The sequence below is a fragment of the Mobula hypostoma genome, chromosome 1 (genome assembly GCF_963921235.1).
Source record: "Mobula hypostoma chromosome 1, sMobHyp1.1, whole genome shotgun sequence".
NCBI lineage: Eukaryota > Metazoa > Chordata > Chondrichthyes > Myliobatiformes > Myliobatidae > Mobula > Mobula hypostoma.
In genome coordinates this window covers 2,861,254-2,885,363 of record NC_086097.1, presented here as the reverse complement: position 1 = coordinate 2,885,363, position 24,110 = coordinate 2,861,254, and the positions used below count along the sequence as shown (strand labels likewise).

At 44.0% G+C, this 24,110-nt stretch overlaps 1 protein-coding gene across 1 annotated transcript in view; it reads right to left on the bottom strand.

The window, feature by feature from the left end:
* Positions 1–20,991, bottom strand: part of LOC134344062 (protein unc-79 homolog) — a 403,221-nt gene extending 382,230 nt beyond the window's left edge. The window contains exon 1 of the mRNA XM_063043251.1: positions 20,650–20,991. Within this exon, the coding sequence (XP_062899321.1) occupies positions 20,650–20,671 (22 nt within the window). The 5' untranslated portion in view covers positions 20,672–20,991. The remainder of the gene's footprint in view (positions 1–20,649) is intronic.
* Between the last annotated feature and the right edge of the window lie 3,119 nt (positions 20,992–24,110).

Here is a 24,110-nt window from a genome sequence, read left to right as displayed (position 1 = left end):
TTGGAGGGTCAGACACCCTGAGCCAATAGGCTGGTCCTGGACTTATTTCCTGGCATAATTTACGTATTACTATTTAACTATTTATGGTTTTAATACTATTTATTATTTGTGGTGCAACTGTAACGAAAACCAATTTTCCCCGGGATCAATAAAGTATGACTATGACTATGACTAATACATATACATTAATGATAAATGTACTTTGAACTTGAACTTTGAGAAAGCATTCTACCTGGATGCATAACTGCCCTGCACATGACCACAAGAAAATGCAGAGAGATGCGAACACAGCTCAACACATCACAGGAACCAACTGCCCCCGTGGATTCTGTCTATACTTTTCACTGCCTCAGTAAAGCAGCCAGACATCACCCACACTTCCTCCTTCTCCCATCAGTCAGAAGATAAAGAAGTATGAACACTCCTATCAGCATTATTATCAGACTATTGAACAGCCCCTTTCCACCTCTTTATGATCTTGCACTCCATCACTTACAGTGGCATGCAGAAGTTTGTGCACTCCTGGTCAAAACTTCTGTTACTGTGAATAGTTAAGTGAGTAGAAGATGAACTGATCTCCAAAGGTCATAAAGTTAAAGATGAAATATTCTTTTCAACATTTTAAGCAAAATTAGTGTATTATTTTTGTTTTGTACAATTTTAGAGTGAAAAAAGGAAAAGAGCACTGTGCAAAAGTTTGGGCACCCCAGGAGATTTGAGCTCTCAGATTAACTTTTACCAAGGTCTCAGACCTTAATTAGCTTGTTAGAACTATGGTTTGTTCACAGTCATCGTTAGGAAAGGCCAGGTGATGCAAATTTCAAAGCTTTATAAATACGCTGACTCCTCAAACCTTGCCCCAACAATCAGCAGCCATGGGCTCCTCTAAGCAGCTGCCTAGCACTCTGAAAATTAAAGTAAATAATGCCCACAAAGCAGGAGAAGGCTATAAGAAGATAGCAAAGCCTTTTCAGGTAGACGTTTCCTCAGTTCGTAATGTAATTAAGAAATGGCAGTTAACAGGAATGGTGGAGGTCAAGTTGAGGTCTGGAAGACCAAGAAAACTTTCCGAGAGAACTGCTCGCATGATTGCTCGAAAGGCAAATCAAGACCCCCATTTGACTGCAAAAGACCTTCAGGAAGATTTAGCGGACTCTGGAGTGGTGGTGCACTGTTCTACTGTGCAACGACACCAGCATAATTATGACCTTCATGGAAGAGTCATCAGAAGAAAACCTTTTCTGCGTCCTCACCACAAAATTCAGCGTCAGAAGTTTGCAAAGGAACATCTAAACAAGCCTGATGCATTTTGGAAACAAGTCCTGTGGACTGATGAAGTTAAAATAAAACTTTTTGGCCGCAATGAGCAAAGGTATGTTTGGAGAAAAAAGGGTGCAGGATTTCATGAAAAGAACACCTCTCCAACTGTTAAGCACGGCGGTGGATCGATCATGCTTCAGGCTTGTGTTGCAGCCAGTGGCATGAGGAACATTTCACTGGTAGAGGGAAGAATGAATTCAATTAAATACGAGCAAATTCTGGAAACAGACATCACACCGTCTGTAAAAAGGCTGAAGATAAAAAGATGATGGCTTCCACAACAGGATAATGATCCTAAACACACCTCAAAATCCACAATGGACTCCCTCAAGAGGCACAAGCTGAAGGTTTTGCCATGGCCCTCACAGTACCTCAACCTAAACATCATCGAAAATCTGTGGATAGACCTCAAAAGAGCAGTGCATGCAAGACGGCCCAAGAATCTCACTGAACTAGAAGCCGTTTGCAAGGAAGAATGGGCAAAAATCCCCCAAACAAGAACTGAAAGACTCTTAGCTGGCTACAGAAAGCATTTACAGGCTGTGATACTTGCCAAAGGGGGTGTTATTAAGTACTGACCACGCAGGGTGCCCAAACTTTTGCTTCAGGCCCTTTTCCTTTTTTGTTATTTTGAAACTGTAAAAGATGGAAATAAAAAAGTAATCTTGCTTAAAATATTAAAGAAATGTGTCATCTTTAACTTCATGCCTTTCAGAAATCAAGTCATCTTTTACTCGCTTAGCTATTCACAGTAACAGAAATTTTGGCCCGGGTGCCCAAACTTTTGCACGTCACTGTACCTACAATGCACTCTTTTGGCAGCTGTTGCACTTTATTCTGCATTGTTATTGTTTTACTTTATTCTAGTTCAACGCACAATGTAATGATCTGATCTGTATGTAAGACTAGCTTGACATGTGACAATAATAAACCAATACCAATATCCCTGCCCTGGAAAAAAAAACTGTAACCATATATCTTATCTCTGACCCTCACAATTTGGGATGCTTCTGAAGAGTCACCTCTTAGACTATTGTGCTTCAAGGGAAAAAGCCCCAGCCCCAGTATTGGGACCACTACTTTTCACATTGTTTGGCAATGATTAGGATAATGGAATTGATGGCTTTGTGGCAAAGTCTGTGGATGATACAAAGATAGGTAGAGGGGTAGGTAGTGCTGAGGAAGCAATGTGATTGCAGCAGGACTTGGACAAATTAGAAGAATGGGCAAAAAAATGGCAGACGAAATACAGTGTTGAGAAACATATGATAATGCATTTTGACAAAAGGAACAATAACATGAACTATCGTCTAAATGGGGAGAAGGTTCAAACATCAGAGGTGCAGAGGGACTTAGGAGTCCTTGTACAAGACTCCCAGATGGTTAATTTACAGGTTGAGTCTGTGGTAAAAAAGGCAAATGCAATGTTGGCATTTACTTCAAGGGAATAGAATATAAAAGCAAGGAGATAATGTTGAGTTTTTATAAGACACTAGTCAGGCTGCACTTGGAGTATTGTCTACAGTTTTGGGTCCCACATCTCAGAAAGGATGTGTTGTCATTGAAAAGAGTCCAGAGGAGGTTCACGAGGATGATTCTGGGAAGAAAAGGGTTACCATATGAGGAGCTTTTGACAGCTTTGGGCACGTACTCACTGGATTTTAGAAGAATGGGTGGGGATCTCATTGAAACCTACCAAATGTTGAAAGGACTAGATAGGGTGGATGTGGAGAGGATGTTTCCGATAGTAGGCATATCTGAAACTCTGAGGGCACAGCCTCAAGATTGAAGGACGAACCTTTAGAACAGAGATAAGGAGGATTTTTTTTTTAGCCAGAGAGTAGTGAATCTGTGGAATGCTCTGCCACAGACTTCAGTGGAGCCAAGTCCGTGGATCGTTTCCTGATTGATCAAGGCATCAAAAGATATGGTAAGAAGGCAGGTGTACGGAGTTGAGTGGGATCTGAGAGCAGCCATGATGGAATGGTAGAGCAGACTCAGTGGGCTGAATGGCCTAATTCTGCTCCTATGAATTATGGTCTTATAACCCAAGTCCTAAAGAATCTTATCTGCACCCTTTCCAACTTAATAGCCTTCTCCCTGTAGCTAGGTGACCAGAACCAGCTCAATGCACTGTGTAATGATTTAATCTGAATGCAAGAGAAGCTTTTCACTGGATTCTGGGACGTGTGACAATAATAAACAAGTTCAAGACAAAGATCTTTGCAACGAATCATCAAGCCTTTATAGCCATTCCTCATCTCCCAAAGCTTCATGTCATACACTTTCCCATGGAAATATAAATGTAAAATGAGATTTAAAACCCTAGAAACACAGTAGTATAAGATCACGTGGCAATTGAAAGTATCAAACTGAAATAACAATCTATATGTTTCTTTATGGAATGTGCACCAGTGTGGCTACTGTCACATGCTACTTAGATACACCACTTCAACAGGTGGACTAAACCAGGTGGGGGTAGTCAAACGGGTCTCATACCCCTGTGAGATAGGGACATGCCTATCCTAGCCTGTTTAGTCATCTCAGGGACTGGGCAGATGCAATCTACAGTGAGGTCAAATGGTCAGGAAGGCGGTTTTGCTGTCCTACATGGATGGCGAAGGGCATGACAAGGCACAGAAATAGTCATGGTCATCCACTGCAGCCAAGCTGTGAGAATTACTCGTCCCACTTGACCCAGACTTCTGAGGTCAAGACAGTGGAACTGCCCCAGTACAACAGCTTTTAAACTTTGTGACGACAAACCAAGTTATCAGACAATTGATGCTAATGAGAGAGATAAGGGAGACAATGGAGAAACGTTCAAAATGTTAATGAGAGAGGAGAGAGAGATAACGGAAAAGAAACACAATTCAGAATATTGACAGACCGGTTGCTTTGAACCTGAACTGTTTGAAGTTTGATGAACAGGTGATACCCCAGCAGGGGGATAAAAAGAACAGGTTCGCTAAGGCACAACACATCATGAGATCACGAGATCACGAAATAACGAGACCCTGGAAGGGCGGTGTGCCCCCACAAGTTGGTGGAGTTTAGAGGTCCGGCTCGCGGGAACCAACCATAGACGCACAGGGTGCAAAGGTACGATCAGTGGGAACCTGGTGTGTGTGTCCGCCTTTGCCTGGGTGCCGGGTTCACTGCGGAAAAACGGTCATATCCGGAACGGAGGGGTCACAGTCGGTGACCACAGCGGGATAGAAGACATAAGAGGGTCCGCACGAAACCAACTGCGAAGAACATCAAAGGTCTGCCTGAATCAAATTTGCATCTCTCTCTCTCTCTCCCCCCAATGGCACAACAGTGATTACTGCGAACTGAACTAAACTGAACTGAACTCTGCGTCACTTGAGACTGATCATTTTACCCCTACACTGCGATAGAGCTTGACTGATCCTATTATCCTAGTTCTGTGTACATGTGTGTTTTATCATTGCTAACCTGTTGCATTTATATCCTTACTATTAGAGTACTGTGTTACTTATTTCTTTAATAAAACTTTCTTAGTTCAGTAATCCAGACTCCAACTAAGTGGTCCATTCCTGCTGGTTTGGCAACCCAGTTACGGGGTACGTAACATAAGTGGGGATCTCGTCCGGGATTCTGAATGCCAAATTTGGGACTGGGTAAATTGGTTGGGTTAAAATTCCCGAAAGAAAGAAAGGGCAAACAGCAGAAATGGAGATTGAGGAATTTCTAAAGGCGCCAACCTTGGAGGCATTAGAGGATGCCAGGAAATCAGAATTGGTGACTGTTGCCAAACCGTTGAATCTTTTTAAGGGGAAGTCGACATTGAGGAGAGCAGAGATGCACAGAGCTATCATAGAGCATTATGTGTCTAAAGGTGTGTTTCCCCAAGGGGAGCTGGAGGTGGTATCTATGGGCAAACCTGGTGAGGAGCAGTACAGCTGCAGATGGAAAAATTGAAACTCGAGCACAAGTTCTGGGTAAAACAGCTAGAACGAGAAGAGAGGGACAGGCAGTTAGAATGAGAAGAGAGAAGCAGAAGGACAGGGAATTTGAGCTGGAGAAGTTAAGGATGACACTAGCGCAGGGCCCCATGCCGAACCAAGGTGGAGGGTTCAGGGCGACCCAGAAGGTTAGGTTGGTTCCCCCATTTGAGGAGGCCAATGTTGATCGGTACTTTCTACATTTTGAAAAAGTCGCTGCAAGTCAGGACTGGCCGAGGGATAAGTGGGCTGTTTTGCTTCAGAGCGTACTTAAAGGAAAAGCTCAGCAAGCTTACTCGGCATTGTCCGCAGAAGATGCCCAGAGGTATGATGTGGTGAAAGAGGTGATACTCAGGATTTATGAGTTGGTCCCGGAGGCATACCAACAGAGGTTCCGGAATGTGAGGAAGCAGTGGGGCCGTACGTATTTAGAGTTTGCCCGTGAGATGCAGATGTATTGTGAGCGTTGGTGCGCCTCGGAAGGGGTCAATGGGAATTATGACAGACTGCTACAGCTAATACTGATTGAGCAGTTTGAAAAGGTGTGTCCCTGAAGGTATGAGGCCCTATCTAGATGAGAAAGAGGCAGAAACCTTAGCCACAACTGCCAAGTTAGCGGGTGAGTACGCATTAACACACAAAGCGAAGTTTACCCCGAGTAAAAGCTACCACAAGGGTAGTCGAGAGGGCGGAGAGAGTCCGCCGGAAAAGCCAGAAAGTAAGCCGGGCACTAGTGAGAAGGATAAGGAAGACAGGAAGCAGTTTGGTAGGAAGTCTCCCAGGGTCATATACTATAATTGTGGGAAAGCCAGTCACTTTGCGTCCAGGTGCTTTGCCCCAAAGAAGGAGACGGCGAAAGGAAAAACGTCAACTCCCAACTGGCTGTATTGAGCCGGCAAATAAACTGCTAGGGGAGAAGAGGTCTGATAGAGTTCAGGAACGGCGCGAGAAGTTTATTTCGGCCGGATTGGTGTCGGTGAAAGAGGGGTCAAACCCAGTTCCAGTACGGATCTGGAGAGACACTGGAGCTTGTCAGTCACTGATCTTAAGGAGTGTTTTAGACTTTAGTTCAAAGACCAAGACTGGGGAGGTCAGTGTAATAAAAGGCATTGGGAAAGGGACTGAAGCAATTCATTTTTGCACCAGACACACCTAAAAAGCGACTTGGTCTCCACACTGGTCACGATAGGGGTGAGGCCCGAACTACCGATGGAAGACGTGGAGGTCTTACTCGGTAATGACCTCATCAGCGGAGAGGTGTACCCAGCAGTAGAACTGACAAGAAAACCTGCCAGCATTGAGGCCCCGCCCATGGACTCACAGGTTTATCCCGTTTGCGCAGTGACTCGGCGCATGTCCAGAAAGGCTGCCAAAGCGAACGTAGATTTAGCTGAGACATTTTTACCAGCCTTGTACCAGGAGGGATTAGAAAGTGAGAAGAAGGAGCATAGTGGAGCGGAAGGAAGTGAGGGAGTTGAGGTAGATTTATCATTAGCAAGGAAGGAATTTATACAGGCACAGGAGCGAGACGAGGAGCTGATGGTTTTGGCGGAGACAGCTCTCTCCGAAGCAGAATTAAAAAGGGAGCCAGTGGGCTATTATGTGAAGGAGGGAGTACTAATGAGGAAATGGAGACCACGTACCGTGCCCGCAGATGAGGAATGGGGGGTGGTGCACCAGGTGGTAGTGCCGAAAATTTATAGGGGCGAGATTTTTAATCTGGCCCACAAGATACCCCTCGGTGGACATTTTGGGGTGAGGAAAACAGTTGATAGAATCATGAAAAAGTTTTACTGGCCGCACATGAGGAAGGATGCTATTGACTATTGTAGACGTGAGCTAACCGAGTTAGAGTCTATTGATATGTTAACAGCTTGCCACGATAAGCAAGCAGACCCAGTCGGTTATCACGAAAATTAATGAGGCTAGGGTGCCACCCAATAAGGGGAAAACCCATTTTGAAAAGCTAAGTATGGTGCCGACCAGATGGGAGAACTCTATTGTTTTGGCCAGCATTGCTGATAAGGTCTCTCCCTTAACCCCTGAACAGAGCGAGCCGCTGAGAAAGCTAATTAACCGGCACACACACGTATGTCCGGATGTCCCGAGGCGATGCAAAGAGCCGGTACATGGTGTTGTTGTCACATCAGGTCAGCCTGGTAAGCAACACCCCTATAGGATGATTAATTCAGTGACAAAAGGGCTAAAGAACGCAGAAGCGTATATTGACGATTTAGTGGTCTGGAGTGACACGTGGGAGGAGCACATTGTGGCAGTAGAGGAGCTGTTTAAGAGGCTGTCTGAAGCCAACCTGACAGTGAACCTCACAAAAAGTGAATTCAGCCACGCGAAGGTCACTTATCTGGGATTTGTGGTAGGACAGGGGCAGCTGGCACCGATACAGGCTAAGGTGCGGGCTATCTCTGAAGTCCCCACCCTGACAAACAAGAGAGCCCTGAGAAGGTTCTTGGGGATGGTGGGGTACTATCGGAAGTTTTGCAAAAATTTTGCGGAAATTACCCTCCCACTTACTAAGCTCTTGCCAAAGAATGTGAAGTTTGTGTGGGACGACCTTTGTTATATTTGTCCGGCACGGAAACCACTGATAATTTACACTGATCACAACCCATTAGTGTTTTTGGCCACTATGAAGGATAAAAACAAAAGTTTGCTAAGTTGGAGCCTGGTCTTACGGGAATTTGATATTGAAATAACACATATAAAAGGAACAGACAATGTGATTGCTGACTGTCTGTCAAGGTGTTGAAAACTTAAAGTTCTCTGTATTAGCCGAATCGCTGATGACCCTGTATATTAGTGTGTATCTAATAATGTATTCATGCCTATAATCTTTACCCCGGTAAAAATCCTTTGAAGGTGACGACAAACCAAGTTATCAAACGATTGATACTAATGAGAGAGATAAGGGAGACAATGGAGAAACGTTCAAAATGTTAATGAGAGAGGAGAGAGAGATAACGGAAAAGAGACACAGTTCTGAGTATTGACAGACCGGTTGCTTTGAAACTGAACTGTTTGAAGTTTGATAGACAGGCGATACCCCAGCAGGGGGATAAAAAGAACAGGTTCGCGAAGGCACGACACACCACGAGATCACGATAACGAGACAACGAGACCCTGGAAGAACGGTGTGCCCCCACAAGTTGGTGGGAGTTTGGAGGTCTGGTCGCGGGACCGACCATAGACGCACAGGGTGAAAGGGTATGATCAGCGGGAACCTAGTGCGTGTGTCCGCCCTTGCCTGGGTGCCGGGTTCACCGCGGAAGAACGATCGTATCCGGAACGGAGGGGTCACAGTGACCACAGCAGGATAGAAGACATAAAAGAGTCCGCCCGAAACCAACTGTGAAGAACATCAAAGGTCTGCCTGAATCAAATTTGCATCTCTCTCTCTCCCTCTCTCTCTCTCTCTCTCTCTCTCTCTCTCTAATGGCACAACAGCGATTACTGCGAACTGTACTAAGCTGAACGGAACTCTGCGTCTCTTACGACTGATCATTTTACCCCTAGACTGCGATAAAGCTTGGTTGATTCCTATTACCCTGGTTCTGTGTACATGTGTGTTTTATCATTGCTAACCTGTTGCATTTATATCCTTACAATTAGAGTACTGTGTTACTTGTTTCTTTAATAAAATTTTATTAGTTCCTATTATCCCAGACTCCAACTAGTGGTCCATTTCTACTGGTTTAGCAACCCAGTTACGGGGTACGTAACAACTTTAAAAGCTCTCCTACACAGTTTCCCTATCATTGTCAGATCAACAGGCAACTACCAATTGAATGTTTACAGGATATAATTTTTGAATCTCCTAAGTCAACACTAACCAAAGAACCTTCCCAATATTCATATTTCCCTCTGTCATTGCTGTCCCATCACATTCACTGATTTTACAAATGTCCTGAAAAAAAGTCTTTCCCACAAACCATTCAAAATGTAGAGGCAGATTGAATAGTGCATATTTACCAATCCGCTAGCCAAGTTATTCTGCGACACTGGCATCAACATTTTCTACTTTTGCCAGAAAGCAAGACTGGCATATTAAACTTCCAGCTGCCTACTCCAAAATATCAGGAACACCCCTGAGGGTTGTAGTTGCAAACCAAATATTCAATAGAAACTTTTAAAACAATACACAACATGCTTGAATTTTCCCCAATGGCACTGGAGATGAAGTCAAAATTTGGCACAGCATGGCTTCAAGCAGCCTCAGTAATACTGAAGTCGGACGATCAGGGAAAAACACTTCACTGTTAAATCATTGCTCTTCTCATCAAGGAGGTGGTACAGGAACCTGAAGACACATACTCAACATTTTAGAAACATCTTCCTTCCTTCCGCTATCAGATTTCAGAATGGACAATGAACACTACCTCACTACTTTTTTTCTTGTTTGCTCTCTTTCTGAACGACTATTTAATTCAATATTTAATATATGCTTATTATTGTAATTTACAGCCTAAGGATTGCATTGTACTGCAGCTACAAAACATCAAATTTCACGTCATACAGTCATACAAAAGTACAGCACAGAAACAGGCCCATCAGCCCATCCAGTCCATTGGAGAGTTTAAATGAGGATTGTTGGGGGCTGGGAACCACAATGAAGAGTTGGAGGAAGAAGCGGTTGGCTGACAAATAGAGAAAGCTTAGAGACAGTGCAAGAGGGAGAATAGGCAGGTGATAGAGAAGGGACGTGCTCAGACCGATGGTTTGAGATGCGTCTATTTTAATGCAAGGAGTATGATGAACAAAGCAGATGAGCATAAAGCATGGATCAGTACTTAGAGCTATAACGTTGTACCCATTACAGAGACTTGGATGGCTCAGGGGCAGGAATGGTTACTTTGAGTGCCAGGCTTTAGATGCTTCAGAAAGGACAGGGAGGGAGGCAAAAGAGGTGGGGGCATGGTACGGTTGATCAGAGATAGCGTCACGGCTGCAGAAAAGGAGGAAGTCATGGAGGGATTGTCTACGGACTCTCTGTGGGTGGAAGTTAGGAACAGGAAGTAGTCAATAACTCTACTGGGTTGTTTTTTTTACAGACCCCCCCCAATAGTAACAGGGACATCGAGGAGCAGATAGGGAGACAGATTCTGGAAAGTTGTAATAATAACAGTATAAAAATAAAAGAGAGGAAGTATAACATAGCAAGCATGAGTGGGAAGCCAGAGGATTGGGAGACTTTTAAGGAGCAACAGAAGATATCAAAAAAGGGAAAAGATGAGGTACGAAGGTAGGCTAGCCAAAAATATAAAGGAAGATAGTAAAAGCTTCTTCAGGTATGTGAAGAGGAAAAAATTAGTTAAGACCAAAGTTGGGCCCTTGAAGACAGAAACGGGTGAAATTATTATGGGAAACAAGGAAATGGCAGTCGAACTGAACAGGTACTTTGGATCTGTCTTCACTAGGGAAGACAAACAATCTCCCAGATGTAATAGTGGCCAGAGGACCTAGGGTAACAGAGGAACTGAAGGAAATTTGCATCAGGTACAAAATGGTGTTGGGTAAACTGATGGGACTGAAAGTTGATAAATACTCAGGGCCTGATGGTCTGCATCCCAGGGTACTTAAGGAGGTGGCTCTAGAAATCATGGACGCATTGGTAATCATTTTCCAATGCTCTATAGATTCAGGAACAGTTCCTGCGGATTGGAGGGTAGCTAATGTTATCGCACTTTTTAAGAAAGGAGGGAGAGAGAAAACAAGCAATTATAGACCAGTTAGTCTGACATCAGCGGTGGGGAAGATGCTGGAATCAATTATAAAAGATGTAATACCGGCATATTTGGATAGCAGTGGCAGGACAGGTCCAAGTCAGCATGGATTTACAAAGGGGAAGTCATGCTTGACTAATCTTCTGGAATTTTTTGAGGATGTAACTATGAAAATGGACAAGGGAGAGCCAGTGGATGTGGTGTACCTGGACTTTCAAAAAGCCTTTGATAAGGTCCCACACAGGAGGTTAGTGTGCAAAATTAGAGCAAATGGTATTGGGGGTAGGGTACTGACATGGATAGAAAATTGGCTGGCAGACAGGAAACAAAGAGTACAGATTAATGGGTGCTTTTTCAGAATGGCAGGCAGTGACTAGTGGGGTACCGCAAGGCTCTGTGCTGGGACCGCAGCTATTTACAATATACGTCAATGATTTAGATGAAGGGATTAAAAGTAACATTAGCAAATTAGCCTCTTCTACTGCCATGATGAGGCTAAACTCAGGTTGGAGGAGCAACACCTCATATACCGTCTAGGTAGACTCCAGCCCCTTGGTATGAACATAGAGTTCTCCAACTTCCGGTAATTCCCTCCCCCTCCCTTCTTCTATCCCTATTTCACATCACCTCCCTCATAGTTCCGCCTCCTTCTACTACTGCGCATTGTTCTCCTGCCAATCGCCTCCCTGCTTCCCCTCCCCCACCCCTTTGTCTTTCAAATTACTGCTTTTTTCAACTACCAGCATTCTTCAAACCCTACCCAAAGTTCTTCCTTCAGTCCTGACGAAGGGTTTCGGCCCGAAACATCGACTAATCTTTTCAACTGATGCTGACTGACCTGCTGAGTTCCTCCAGCGCATTGTGAGTGTTCCTTTAGTAGATGCACCTTTGGCAGCAATTACAGCCTTGAGTCTGTGTAGATAGGTCTCTATCAGCTTTGCACATCTGGACACTGCAATTTTTCCCCATTCTTCTTTACAAAACTTCTCAAGCTCTGTCAGATTACATGGGGATCATGAGTGAACAGCAATTTTGAAGTCCAACCACAAATTCTCATTTGGATTGAGGTCTGGACTCTGACTTAGCCACTTTGCTGTTTCTAAGCCATTCCTGTGTAGCTTTGGCTTTATGCTTGGGGCCATTGTTTTGCTGGAAAACAAATTTCACAAGTCGCAGTTCTCTCACAGACTGCATCAGGCTTTCCTCCAGGATTTCTCTGTATTTTGCAGCATTCATTTTACCCTCTACCTTCACAAGCCTTCCTGGGCCAGCTGCAGTGAAGCATCCCCACAGCATGATGCAGCCACCACCATGCTTCACAGTAGGGATGGTGTGTTTTTGATTATGTGTGGTGGATGGCTTATGCCAAACATAACGTTTAGTCTGATGGCCAAAAAGCTCAATTTTGGTTTCATTAGACCATAGAGTCTTCTTCCAGCTGACTTCAGACTCTCCCATATGCCTTCTGTCAAACCCCAGCCGATCTCTCATGGAAGTTTTTTTTCCCAACAGTGGCTTTCTCTTTTCCACTCTCCCATAAAGTTACACCCAGGCAACAGTTGTTGTATGCACAGTCTCTCCCATCTCAGTCACTGAAGCTTGTAACTTCTCCAGATTTGTCATCGGTCTCTTGGTGGGCTCCCTCACTAGTTCTCTTCTTGCACAGTCACTCAGTTTTTGAGGATGGTCTGCTCAAGGCTGATTTAAAGCTATGCCATATTCTTTCCATTTCTTGATGATTGGCTATACTCCAAGGGACATTTAGTGACTTGGAACTTTCTTTGTACCCAAGCCTTCCCACACCTTCTCGAGCCTGCTGCAGTGACTTGTGTTTTTCCAAAAACTTTTCGCAGAGTTGCTTGAAGTGTTCTTTGGTCTTCATGGTGTAGTTTTTGCCAGGACACCACTGACTCACCAGCAGTTGAACCTTCCAGATAGGTGTATTTTTACTACAATCAATTGAAACACCTCAACTGCACACAGGTCTCCATTTAACTAATTATGTGACTTCTAAAACCAATTGGCTGCACCAGTGATGATTTGGTGTGTCATATTATAGGAGGTGAATACTTATGCAATCAATTATTTTGTGGTTTATATTTGCAATTTAGATCACTTTGTATATATCTGGAGGACTGGAAAATTGCAAATGTCACTCCACTCTTTAAAAAGGGAGGAAGACAAAAGAGCAGAAATTATAGGCCAGTTAGCCTAACCTCAGTGGTTGAGAAAGTGTTGGAGTCTATTGTTAAGGATGAGGTTTCAAGATACTTGGAGACTAATGATAAAATAAGTCAAAGTCAGCATGGTTCGATAAAAGGAAATCTGGCCTAAAAATCTGTTAAGAGTTCTTTGAAGTAACAAGCAGGGTGGGCAAACGAGAGGCAGTAGATGTCATTTACTTGGATTTTCGAAAGGCATTTGATAAGGTGCCTCACATGAAACTGCTTAACAAAATAAAAATCCTATAGTATTTAAGGAAATACACTGGCAAGGATAACAGCGGAGGCAGGAGGCAGCGAGTGGGAATAAAGGGACCTTTTCTGGTTGGCTGCAGTGACTACTGGTGCTCCTCAGGGGTCAATATTGGGACCGTTATTTTTCACACTGTTGTCGATAATTTGGATAATGGAATTGATGGCTCTGTGGCAAAGTTTGCAGATGATACAAAGATAGGTAGATTGGTAGATAGTGCTGAGGAAGTAATAGGAAGAAGGTTCAAACATCAGAGGGGCAGAGGGACTTTGAAGTCCTCATGCAAGACTCCCAGAAGGTTAACTTACAGATTGAGTCAGTGGTAAAGAAGGCAAATGCAATGTTGGCATTTATTTCAAGGGGAATAGAATATAAAAACAAGGAGATAATGCTGAGCCTTTATAAGACACTGGTCAGGCTGCACTTGGAGTACTGTCTGCAGTTCTGGGCCCCATATCTCTGAAAGGATGTGTTGTCATTGGAGAGAGTCCAAAGGAGGTTCATGAGGATGATTCCAGGAACGAAAGAGCATTTGGCAACTTTGGGCCTGTACTCACTGGAATTTAGAAGAATGCATGGGGATCTCATTGAAACCTGCCAAATGTAGGAAGGACTACATAAGGTGGAGGTGGAGAGGATGTTTCCTCCATTTGGGGTTATCCAGAATTAGAGGGCACAGCCTCAAAATTGAGGGGCAACCTTTCAGAACAGAGGAAAGGAGAATTTTTTTTATCCAGTCTGTGAAATGCTCCGCCACAAACTGCAATGGAGACCAAGACGGTGGGTATACTCAAAGCGGAAGTAGATACATCCCTGATTGATCGGGGCATCAAAGGTATGACAAGAAGACACGTGTATGGGGTTGAAAGGGATCTGGGCTGAGCCATGACGAAATGGAGGAACAGACTCAATGGGCTGAATGGCCTAATTCTGCTCCTATGTCTTATAGTCTTACCTGTTTTCACTTTTACACAGAAGGGTCTCTTTCTGTTGATCAGTGTCAAAAAAAGCCAAATTAAACCCACTGTGATTCAATGTTATAAAACAATAAAACATGAAAACTTCAATGGGGGTGAATACCTTTTATTGGTACTGTACATCAAAGTCATTTGAGGTTGACAGCAAATCAGAATCAGTTTTAATATCACTGGCACATGTCATGAAAACTGTTGTTTTGCAGTAGCAGTGTATGGGGTGTCAGGGAGGGGTAGCACCTCTGGTGGGGGAACATGTCACGTCCTTTTCAAGGTGGTTAGTCCACCTTTGGTCCCCACCTGGCAGTCAGCTCTCACCTGTGGCTCCCCGTAGCTGTTTGCATGCGACAGCGGCCACACCCCGGGCAACGGCTTCAACAAGCCGGCTAAACCAGGTGAGGGTAGCCGATGGGTCTCAAACCCTCGGTGAGATCGGGAGTTGTCTATCCCAGCATGTGAAGACAGACTCCAGCGGAGTGTGGCTGGGGTGAAAATAAATGATGTTAAAAGTTCAAGCAAATCCGCTAATAGAAAGGTTGTGAGTGGTGGTAAAAATTTTCTGAGGTGTATATATTTCAATGCTAGGAGTATTGCAGGGAAGGTGGATGAGTTGAGAGTGTGGATTGACACGTGGAATTATGACGTTGTAGCAATTAGTGAAACTTGGCTACAGGAGGGGCAGGACTGGCAGCTTAATATTCCAGGGTTCTGATGTTTCAGATGTGATCAAGGCAGAGGAATGAAAGGTTGGGGAGTGGCATTGCTTGTTAGGGAAAATATTGCAGCAGTGCTCAGGCAGGACAGATTAGAGGGCTTGTCTACTGAGTCCTTGTGGGTGGAGCTGAGAAACAGGAAAGGTATGGCCACATTAGTGGGATTGTATTACAGACCACCCAATAGTCAAAGAGAATTGGAAGAGCAAATCTGCAGAGAGATAGCAGGCAACTGCAGGAAACATAAAGTTGTGGTGATAGGGGATTTTAATTCTCCATATATTGATTGGGTCTCCCATACTGTTAGGGGTCTAGATGGTTTAGAGTTTGTAAAATGTGTACAGGAAAGTTTTCTAAATCAATATATAGAGGGACCAACTAGAGGGGATGCAATATTGGATCTCCTGTTAGGAAACGAGTTAGGACAAGTGACAGAAGTTTGTGTAGGGGAGCACTTTGGTTCCAGTGATCATAACACCATTAGTTTCAACTTGATCATGGACAAGGATAGATCTGGTCCTAGGGTTGAGGTTCTGAACTGGAAGAAGGCCAAATTTGAAGAAATGAGAAAGGATCTAAAAAGCGTGGATTCGGACAGGTTGTTCTCTGGCAAGGATGTGATCGGTAGGTGGGAAGCCTTCAAAGGAGAAATTTTGGGAGTGCAGAATTTGTATGTTCCTGTCAGGATTAAAGGCAAAGTGAATAGGAATAAGAAACCTTGGTTCTCAAGGGATATTGCAACTCTGATAAAGAAGAAGAGGGAGTTGTATGACATGTATAGGAAGCAGGGAGTAAATAAGGTGCTTGAGGAGTATAAGAAGTGCAAGAAAATACTTAAGAAAGAAATCAGGAGGGCTAAAAGAAGACATGAGGTTGCCTTGGCAGTCAAAGTGAAGGATAATCCAAAGAGTTTTTACAGGTATATTAAGAGCAAAAGGATTGTAAGGGATAAAATTGGTCCTCTTGAAGATCAGAGTGGTCGGCTATGTGCGGAACCAAAGGAAATGGAGAAGATCTTAAATAGGTTTTTTGCGTCTGTGTTTACTAAGGAAACTGGCATGAAGTCTATGGAATTAAGGGAAACAAGTAGTGAGATCATGGAAACTGTACAGATCGAAAAGGAGGAGGTCCTTGCTGTCTTGAGGAAAATTAAAGTGGATAAATCCCTGGGACCTGACAGGGTGTTCTCTCGAACCTTGAAGGAGACTAGTGTTGAAATTGCGGGGGCCCTGGCAGAAATATTTAAAATGTCGCTGTCTACAGGTGAGATGCCGGAGGATTGGAGAGTGGCTCATGTTGTTCCGTTGTTTAAAAAAGGATCGAAAAGTAATCCGGGAAATTATAGGCCGGTGAGTTTAACGTCGGTAGTAGGTAAGTTATTGGAGGGAGTACTAAGAGACAGAATCTACAAGCATTTGGATAGACAGGGACTTATTAGGGAGAGTCAACATGGCTTTGTGCGTGGTAGGTCATGTTTGACCAATCTGTTGGAGTTTTTCAAGGAGGTTACCAGGAAAGTGGATGAAGGGAAGGCAGTGGATATTGTCTACATGGACTTCAGTAAGGCCTTTGACAAGGTCCCGCACGGGAGGTTAGTTAGGAAAATTCAGTCGCTAGGTATACATGGAGAGGTGGTAAATTGGATTAGACATTGGCTCAACGGAAGAAGCCAAAGAGTGGTAGTCGAGAAGTTCTTCTCCGAGTGGAGGCCTGTGATTGGTGGTGTGCCACAGGGATCAGCGCTGGGTCCATTGTTATTTGTCATCTATATCAATGATCTGGATGATAACGTGGTAAACTGGATCAGCAAATTTGCTGATGATACAAAGATTGGAGGTGTAGTAGACAGTGAGGAAGGTTTTCAGAGCCTGCAGAGGAACTTGGACCAGCTGGAAAAATGGGCTGAAAAAATGGCAGATGGAGTTTAAATCAGACAAGTGTGAGGTATTGCACGTTGGAAGGACAAACCAACGTAGAACATACAGGGTTAATGGTAAGGCACTGAGGAGTGCAGTGGAACAGAGGGATCTGGGAATACAGATACAAAATTCCCTAAAAGTGGCGTCACAGGTAGGTAGGGTCGTAAAGAGAGCTTTTGGTACATTGGCCTTTGTTAATCAAAGTATTGAGTATAAGAGCTGGAATGTTATGATGAGGTTGTATAAGGCATTGGTAAGGCCGAATCTGGAGTATTGTGTTCAGTTTTGGTCACCAAATTACAGGAAGGATGTAAATAAGGTTGAAAGAGTGCAGAGAAGGTTTACAAGGATGTTGCCGGGACTTGAGAAACGCAGTTACAGAGAAAGGTGGAATAGGTTAGGACTTTATTCCCTGGAACATAGAAGAATGAGGGGAGATTTGATAGAGGTATATAAAATTATGATGGGTATAGATAGAGTGAATGCAAGCAGGTTTTTTCCACTGAGGCTAGGGGAGAAAAAAACCAGAGGACATGGGTTAAGGGTGAGGGGGGAAAAGTTTAAAGGGAACATTAAGGGGGGCTTCTTCACACAGAGAGTGGTGGGAGTATGGAATGAGCTGCCAGACGAGGTGGTAAATGCGGGTTCTTTTTTAACATTTAATAATAAATTGGACAGATACATGGATGGGAGGTGTATGGAAGGATACGGTCCAGGTGCAGGTCAGTGGGACTAGGCAGAGAATGGTTCGGCACAGCCAAGAAGGGCCAAAAGGCCTGTTTCTGTGCTGTAGTTTCTATGGTTCTATGATTGAGCGAACGAGACCAATGGAAGGTCCAACGGTCAAGAAGGCGGTCTCTGCAAGCGTCGTGGAACGTGTAGAGCATGACAAGACACAGAAGACATCCTGGTCATCCACTCCAGCTGTCTCGACTCTATCCTGCCACTGGATCCAGATGGGAATTGGGAAGAGAGAGTGAGGTTGACGCTGCGCAACTCTCCGTCACTTAAATCCAAATCATGCGCTAGTCTCGACACCATCTGGTGTCAAGGTCCTCATCGACGTTGACAATGGACGAACAAAAAACATTGCCATACATAATAAAAATACTATAAATTTACCATAGGTATATATAAACATTAAATGAAGTAAGTAGTACAAAAAAAGAAAAAAAAGTGGTGAGGTAGTGCACATGGGTTCAATGTCCATTCAGAAATCTGATGGCAGAGGGGAAGAAGCTGTTCCTAAAAACACTTCAGGCTGCTGTACCTCCTCCTTGATGGTACGACCACTGTGAAGAGGGCATGCCCTGGGTGATGGAGATCCTTAATGAAAGATGACACCATTCGAGGCATTGCTCCTTGAAGGCATCCTCGATGCTAGTGCCCATGATGGAACTGACTGAGTTTGCAACTTTCTAGAGCGTATTTTGATTTTGTGTAGTGACCCCTCCATACCAGACGGTGATGCAGCCAGTCAGAATGCTCTCCACAGCACATCTGTAGAAATTTGCGTCTTTAGTGACATACCAAATCTGCTCAAACTGTTTTACAGCTGTTTTCAAAAGCCGCTAAAAGCTGTTTTAGATATTTTTTGGCTGGAAAAAAATACCCATTTTATTTGAAAATTAACTTCCAATAAGCAAAACACATTGTCATCCATATAATAAGCTATTTCTATCAATGCCATTTATCACTAAATACTTGTGAATTTGGCACTCATAGGTTGTGCCATTTGCTTTACAAGATCATTCTATCATGCTGTATTCTGACTACCCAATTTTTCATTCACTTTTATAAAAACAAAACATGAAATTTATAATAGCCAAAAGAGTGTTGACGAGCAGAGGGATCTTGAGGTCCAAGTTCATACATAACTCCCTGAAAGTGGTACACAGGTTGATAGGATGTTAAGGCGGCATCCATCAGGCTTGTCTTTATTAGTCAAGGCATTGAGTTCAGAAGTCAGGAAGTTATGTTGCAGCTTTATAAAACTCTAGTCGGGCCACATCTGGAGAATTGCATACAGTTCTTGTCACCCCATTACAGGAATGATGTCAAGGCTTTGGAGAGGGTACAGAAGAGGTTTACCAGGATGTTGCCTGGATTAGAGGGCATGTGCTATAACAAGAAGTTGGACAAACTTGGGTTGTTTTCTCTGGAGTGGTACAAGCTGAGGGGAGATCTAATAGAGGTTTATAAAATTATGAGAGAATAGACAGATAGAATAGACAGACAGTATTATTTTCCCAGGGTTGAAATTCCTAATATCAAAGGGCATGCAATTAAGGTGGGATGGGGCAAGTTCAAAAGAATTGTGAGGGACAAGTATTTTTACACAGAGAGTGATGGATGCCTGGAATGTGCTGCCTGGGGAGGTAATGGAGGCAAATACATTATAAACTTTTAAGCGATGTTTAGATAGGCACACAAATGTGAGGAAATTGGAAGGCTATGGACATTTTGTAGGCAGAAGAGATTAGTTTAGTTGGCCATTTGCTTACTAATTTAACTGGGTTCAGCACAACATTGTTCCTGTTCTGTACTGTTCTATGTTCAAGCAATAATTTTTAAAATTCAACTATCCTGAATAACATTGTTCATACTTCTTGCAAATATGATAGATTTATAGAGTCATCAACACTACAGAACAGAAGCAGGCCCATCTAGTCTGTGCTGACTTGACCATTAATCCGCCTAGTCCCATCAAGCTCCAAACCCTTCCCATCCAAATACCTATCCAAATTTCTCTTAAATGGTGAAATCAAACCCACATCCACCACTTCTATTGGCAGCTCGTTCCACACTCTCTCCACCCTTTGGGTGAAGAAGTTCCCTTTCATATTCCCCCTAAGCTTCTAACCTTTCACCATTAACCCATAAGCTCTAGTTGTAGTCTCACCCAACCCCAGTAGAAAAAGCCTGCTTGCTTTTACCTTATCTATTCCCCTCCAAATTTTGTATATCTCTATCAAATCTCCCCTCAGTGATAGTATCAAAAATTATTTATGGAAATACCACAGCACGTCACCCCGAGATGATTCCAAAAGAGGACTGTTTTCATGACTGTTAAATAACTAACATCAGTACATATCATGACAGTTTTACACATAATTGTAATAATTAGCTGCTCTTGTTCTCTCTCATTAATTTGCCTTTCAGCAAACCATCTTTGATTCAAATCTATAAAATATGAAAATTTTTAAAAGCTGTGAGTTTTTGTAGTTACGCACCTTACTGTTTATCCCCCTCTCACCCCATTACTGAGGTTGGCTGACCTTGGCAACCAACCTCTTCCACAGCAGCAGAGAGTGGGTACATTTAAGGATCGCTGTCCCAATTCTACTTCTGTCTGACGAAGTACATCTGTATTATTTTCGTTGCTTTAAATTCCTAAATTAACATGTAGGTTGATGCACCGACAGCTGATGACCTGGCCCATTCCGTTTTCTGAGGGGGATGGCAGATGGTACACGGCAGAATAATAACGTCTCTCATTTGATAACGGTACTCTGCTTTGCCAGAACAAACTCGATACTCACATTGCTCGGCCTTGGTGGACATTTTGTTTTCTCAAAGGCGCCGGTCACCAGCATCAAATCCGCCATCGAGCATCTTCGCAGAGGGTCGGTCGCGGTCCGGCGGCGCATGCGCGCTACCCGGCTCTCGGCTGCCGGCACTGCCGCCGCCTCCGCCTCTGGACCGGGACCGTGGCCGCTCCCTGCCCACCGTCTCTCAGGTATCATCGCACCCTCTGTCGTCAAACTTGCTGCTTTCAGGTAGCAGTAAAGTGCAAGACATAATAGGAAAAAAATATATAAATTACAATGGGAAAAAGTGTATACAGAGAGAGGGGTTAGTGGGGTGGAGATGCGTCAGGTACCAGTCAGCGCTCCTTCCCTCCGCGAGCCCGGAGCTCTCACTCGGGCAGAGGTGCAGCACCTGCTTAGCAACCCCCACCGCCACCCCCACGATCAGTCACGCGAAGCCATGGGAGCAGCTGGTGCAGAGCACGTCCAAAGTTCAAAGTAATTTTTTTATTATCAGAGTACATTAATGTCACCACGTACAACCCTGAAATTCATTTACCTGTTGTCATGCTCAGCAAATCGGTGGAATAGCAACTATAACAGGCTGAGTGAAAGATCAAGTTGAGGGCAGAAGACAACAAACTGCAAATGCAAATACAAATAAATGGCAATAAATAGAGAGAACGTGAGATAACGAGATAAAGAGTCTTTAAATTGAGTCCACTGACTGTGGGAACATCTCAATGGATGGGCAACTGACTGTCCCCTTCTCTTCAAGAGCCCGACGGATAAGGGGTAGTCACTGTTCTTGAACCTGACGGTGCGAGTCCGGAGGCGCCTGTATCAGAATCAGAATAAGAATCAAAATCGGAATCAGGTTTATTATCACCGGCGTGTGACGTGAAATTTGTTAACTTAGCAGCAGTGATTCAATGCAATACATAATCTAGCCGAGAGAGAGAGAAAAAATAATAATAAATAAAATAAAACATAATGATAAATAAACAGGTAAATCAAATACATATATTGAATAGATTATTTTAAAATGTGCAAAAACAGAAATACTGTATATTTTAAAAAGTGAGGTAGTGTCCAAAGCTTCAATGTCCATTTAGGAATCGGATGGCAGAGGGGAAGAAGCTGTTCCTGAATCACTGAGTGTGCCTTCAGGCTTCTGTATCTCCTCCCTGATGGTAACAGTGAGAAAAGGGCAGCCCTGGGTGCTGGAGGTCCTTAATAATGGATGCTGTCTTCTACCTAATGGCAACAGTGATGGCACCGCCACATTGGTGGGGATCTCTGATGGCGGATGCTGCTTTCCTGCAACAACGTTTCATGTAGATGTGCTCGATGGTTGGGATTGTTATAACCATGATGTACTGGGCCGAATCTCTTACCTTTTGGAGGATTTTCCATTCAAAAGCATTGGTGTTCCCATGCAGCCAGTCAGTACACTCTCCATTGCATATCTGCAGAAGTATGTCAAGGTTTTTGATGTCATGCTAAATCTCCACAGACCCCTAAGGAAGTAGAGGCACTACCATGCTTTCTTCACAATTGTACTTGCATTTAGGCCCAGAACAGAACCTCCAAAATAGTGACACCCAGGAATTTAAAGTTGCTCACCCTCTCCACGTCTGAGTCACTGGCTCATGGATCTCTGGTTTCCCTCTCCTGAAGTCTACAATCAGTTCTTTGGTCTTATTGACATTGAGTGGGAGGTGGTTGTTATGATACCACTCAGCAAAATTTTCAGTCTCCCTCCTGTATGCTGATTCATCACCACCTTTGATTCAGCCCACAAATGGTGTCTTCAGCAAACTTGGAGCTTTGCTTAGCCACACAGTCTGAGGTGTAAAGCGAGTAGAGTAGTGGGCTTTGCATACTGCCCTGCTGTGCACCTGTGCTGATAGAGATCAGGGAGGAGATGATGATGTCAATCCGAACTGGCTGGGGTTTACAAGTGAGAAAATCCAGTATCCAATTGCACATCAAGGTATTGAGGCCAAGATCTAGGAGTTCATTGATCAGTTTTGAGGGATGATGGTATTAAATGCTGAAGTGTAGTTGATAAAGGTCATCCTGATGTATGCATCTTTGCTGTCCGGATGTTCCAGGACTGAGTGAAGAGCCGATGAAATGGCATCTACTGTGGACCTGTTGCTCCAGTAGGGAAACTGGAGCAGATCCAAGTTGATTCTCAGGCAGGAAGGAGCTGTTATGTTTCATCACCAGTCTCTCCAAAACACTTCATCACTCTGGATCTGCACAACTGGGCAGTCATTGAGGCAGGTCACCATGTTCTTCTTGGGCACCAGTACAACTGAAGCCTGCTTGAAGCAGGTGGGTTCCGCACGCTGCCGAAGTGAGAGGTTAAAGATGTCAGTGAACACACCAGCCTGTTGGACAGCACAGGTCTTTAGTACACGGCCAGGTACCCCATCCAGTCCAGATGGTTTCCTTCCATTCACCTTCCTGAAGGCAGTCCGCACGTCAGCTTCAGATACTGAGATCAAAGGATCATCAGGAGATGGGGTTCGTGATGGTTCCTCCACGTTCCGATGGCCAAAGCGAGCACAGAAGGCATTGAGCTCACCTGGAAGCGAAGCCCTGCTGTCTACCATGTCGCTGAGCATCTCTCATTGATTCAAGAATCCCCATTTCACCCATGAGATGGCCTTCCAGATATCATACCTGCACCTCTTGTAGTTTTTTTTTGTCTCCAGACTTGAAAGCCTCAGCAGATTTCTGATCTTGTGGTTCATCCAGGGCTTCTGATAGGGGAAGACTGAATGATTTAGTGGGGACACACTCATTTACAGCTGTTTTAATATAGTCCATTACAACCATAGTATATTCATTCAGATCTCTAGATGAGTCCATGAGCCAGTAATCATAGGAGAATCAAAGATGGAACAGGTCTTTAAATTCCTGGGCGTCATGATCTCAGAAGACCTGTCCTGGACCCATCATATAAATATCATTGTGAAGAAAGCACGACAGCACCTCTACTTCCTCAGAAGTTTGCGGAGATTTGGCATGGAATCAAAAACCTTGGCAAACCTATAGATGTGTGGTGGACAGTGTGCTGACTGGCTGCATTACGGCCTGGTACGGGAACACCAATGCCTTTGAGTGGAAAATCCTACAAAAGGTAGTGGATTCGGCCCGGTACATCTCAGGTAAAACCCTGGCACCCACTGAGCACATCTACATGAAACACTGCCATAGAAAAGCAACATCCATCATCAGATCCTCACAGCCAGGCCATGCTCTTTCCTTGCTGCTTCAAGAGCCTCGGGACTCGCACCACCAGGTTCAAGAACAGATACTACCCCTCAACCGTCAGGCCCTTGAACAAAAGGGGATAACTATACCTGTTTAAAGACTCTTTTATATTGTTATTTCAGGCTCATTATTGATCGCTATTTACTTATTATCTGTATTTGCAGTTTGTTTACAGTCCCTAATGT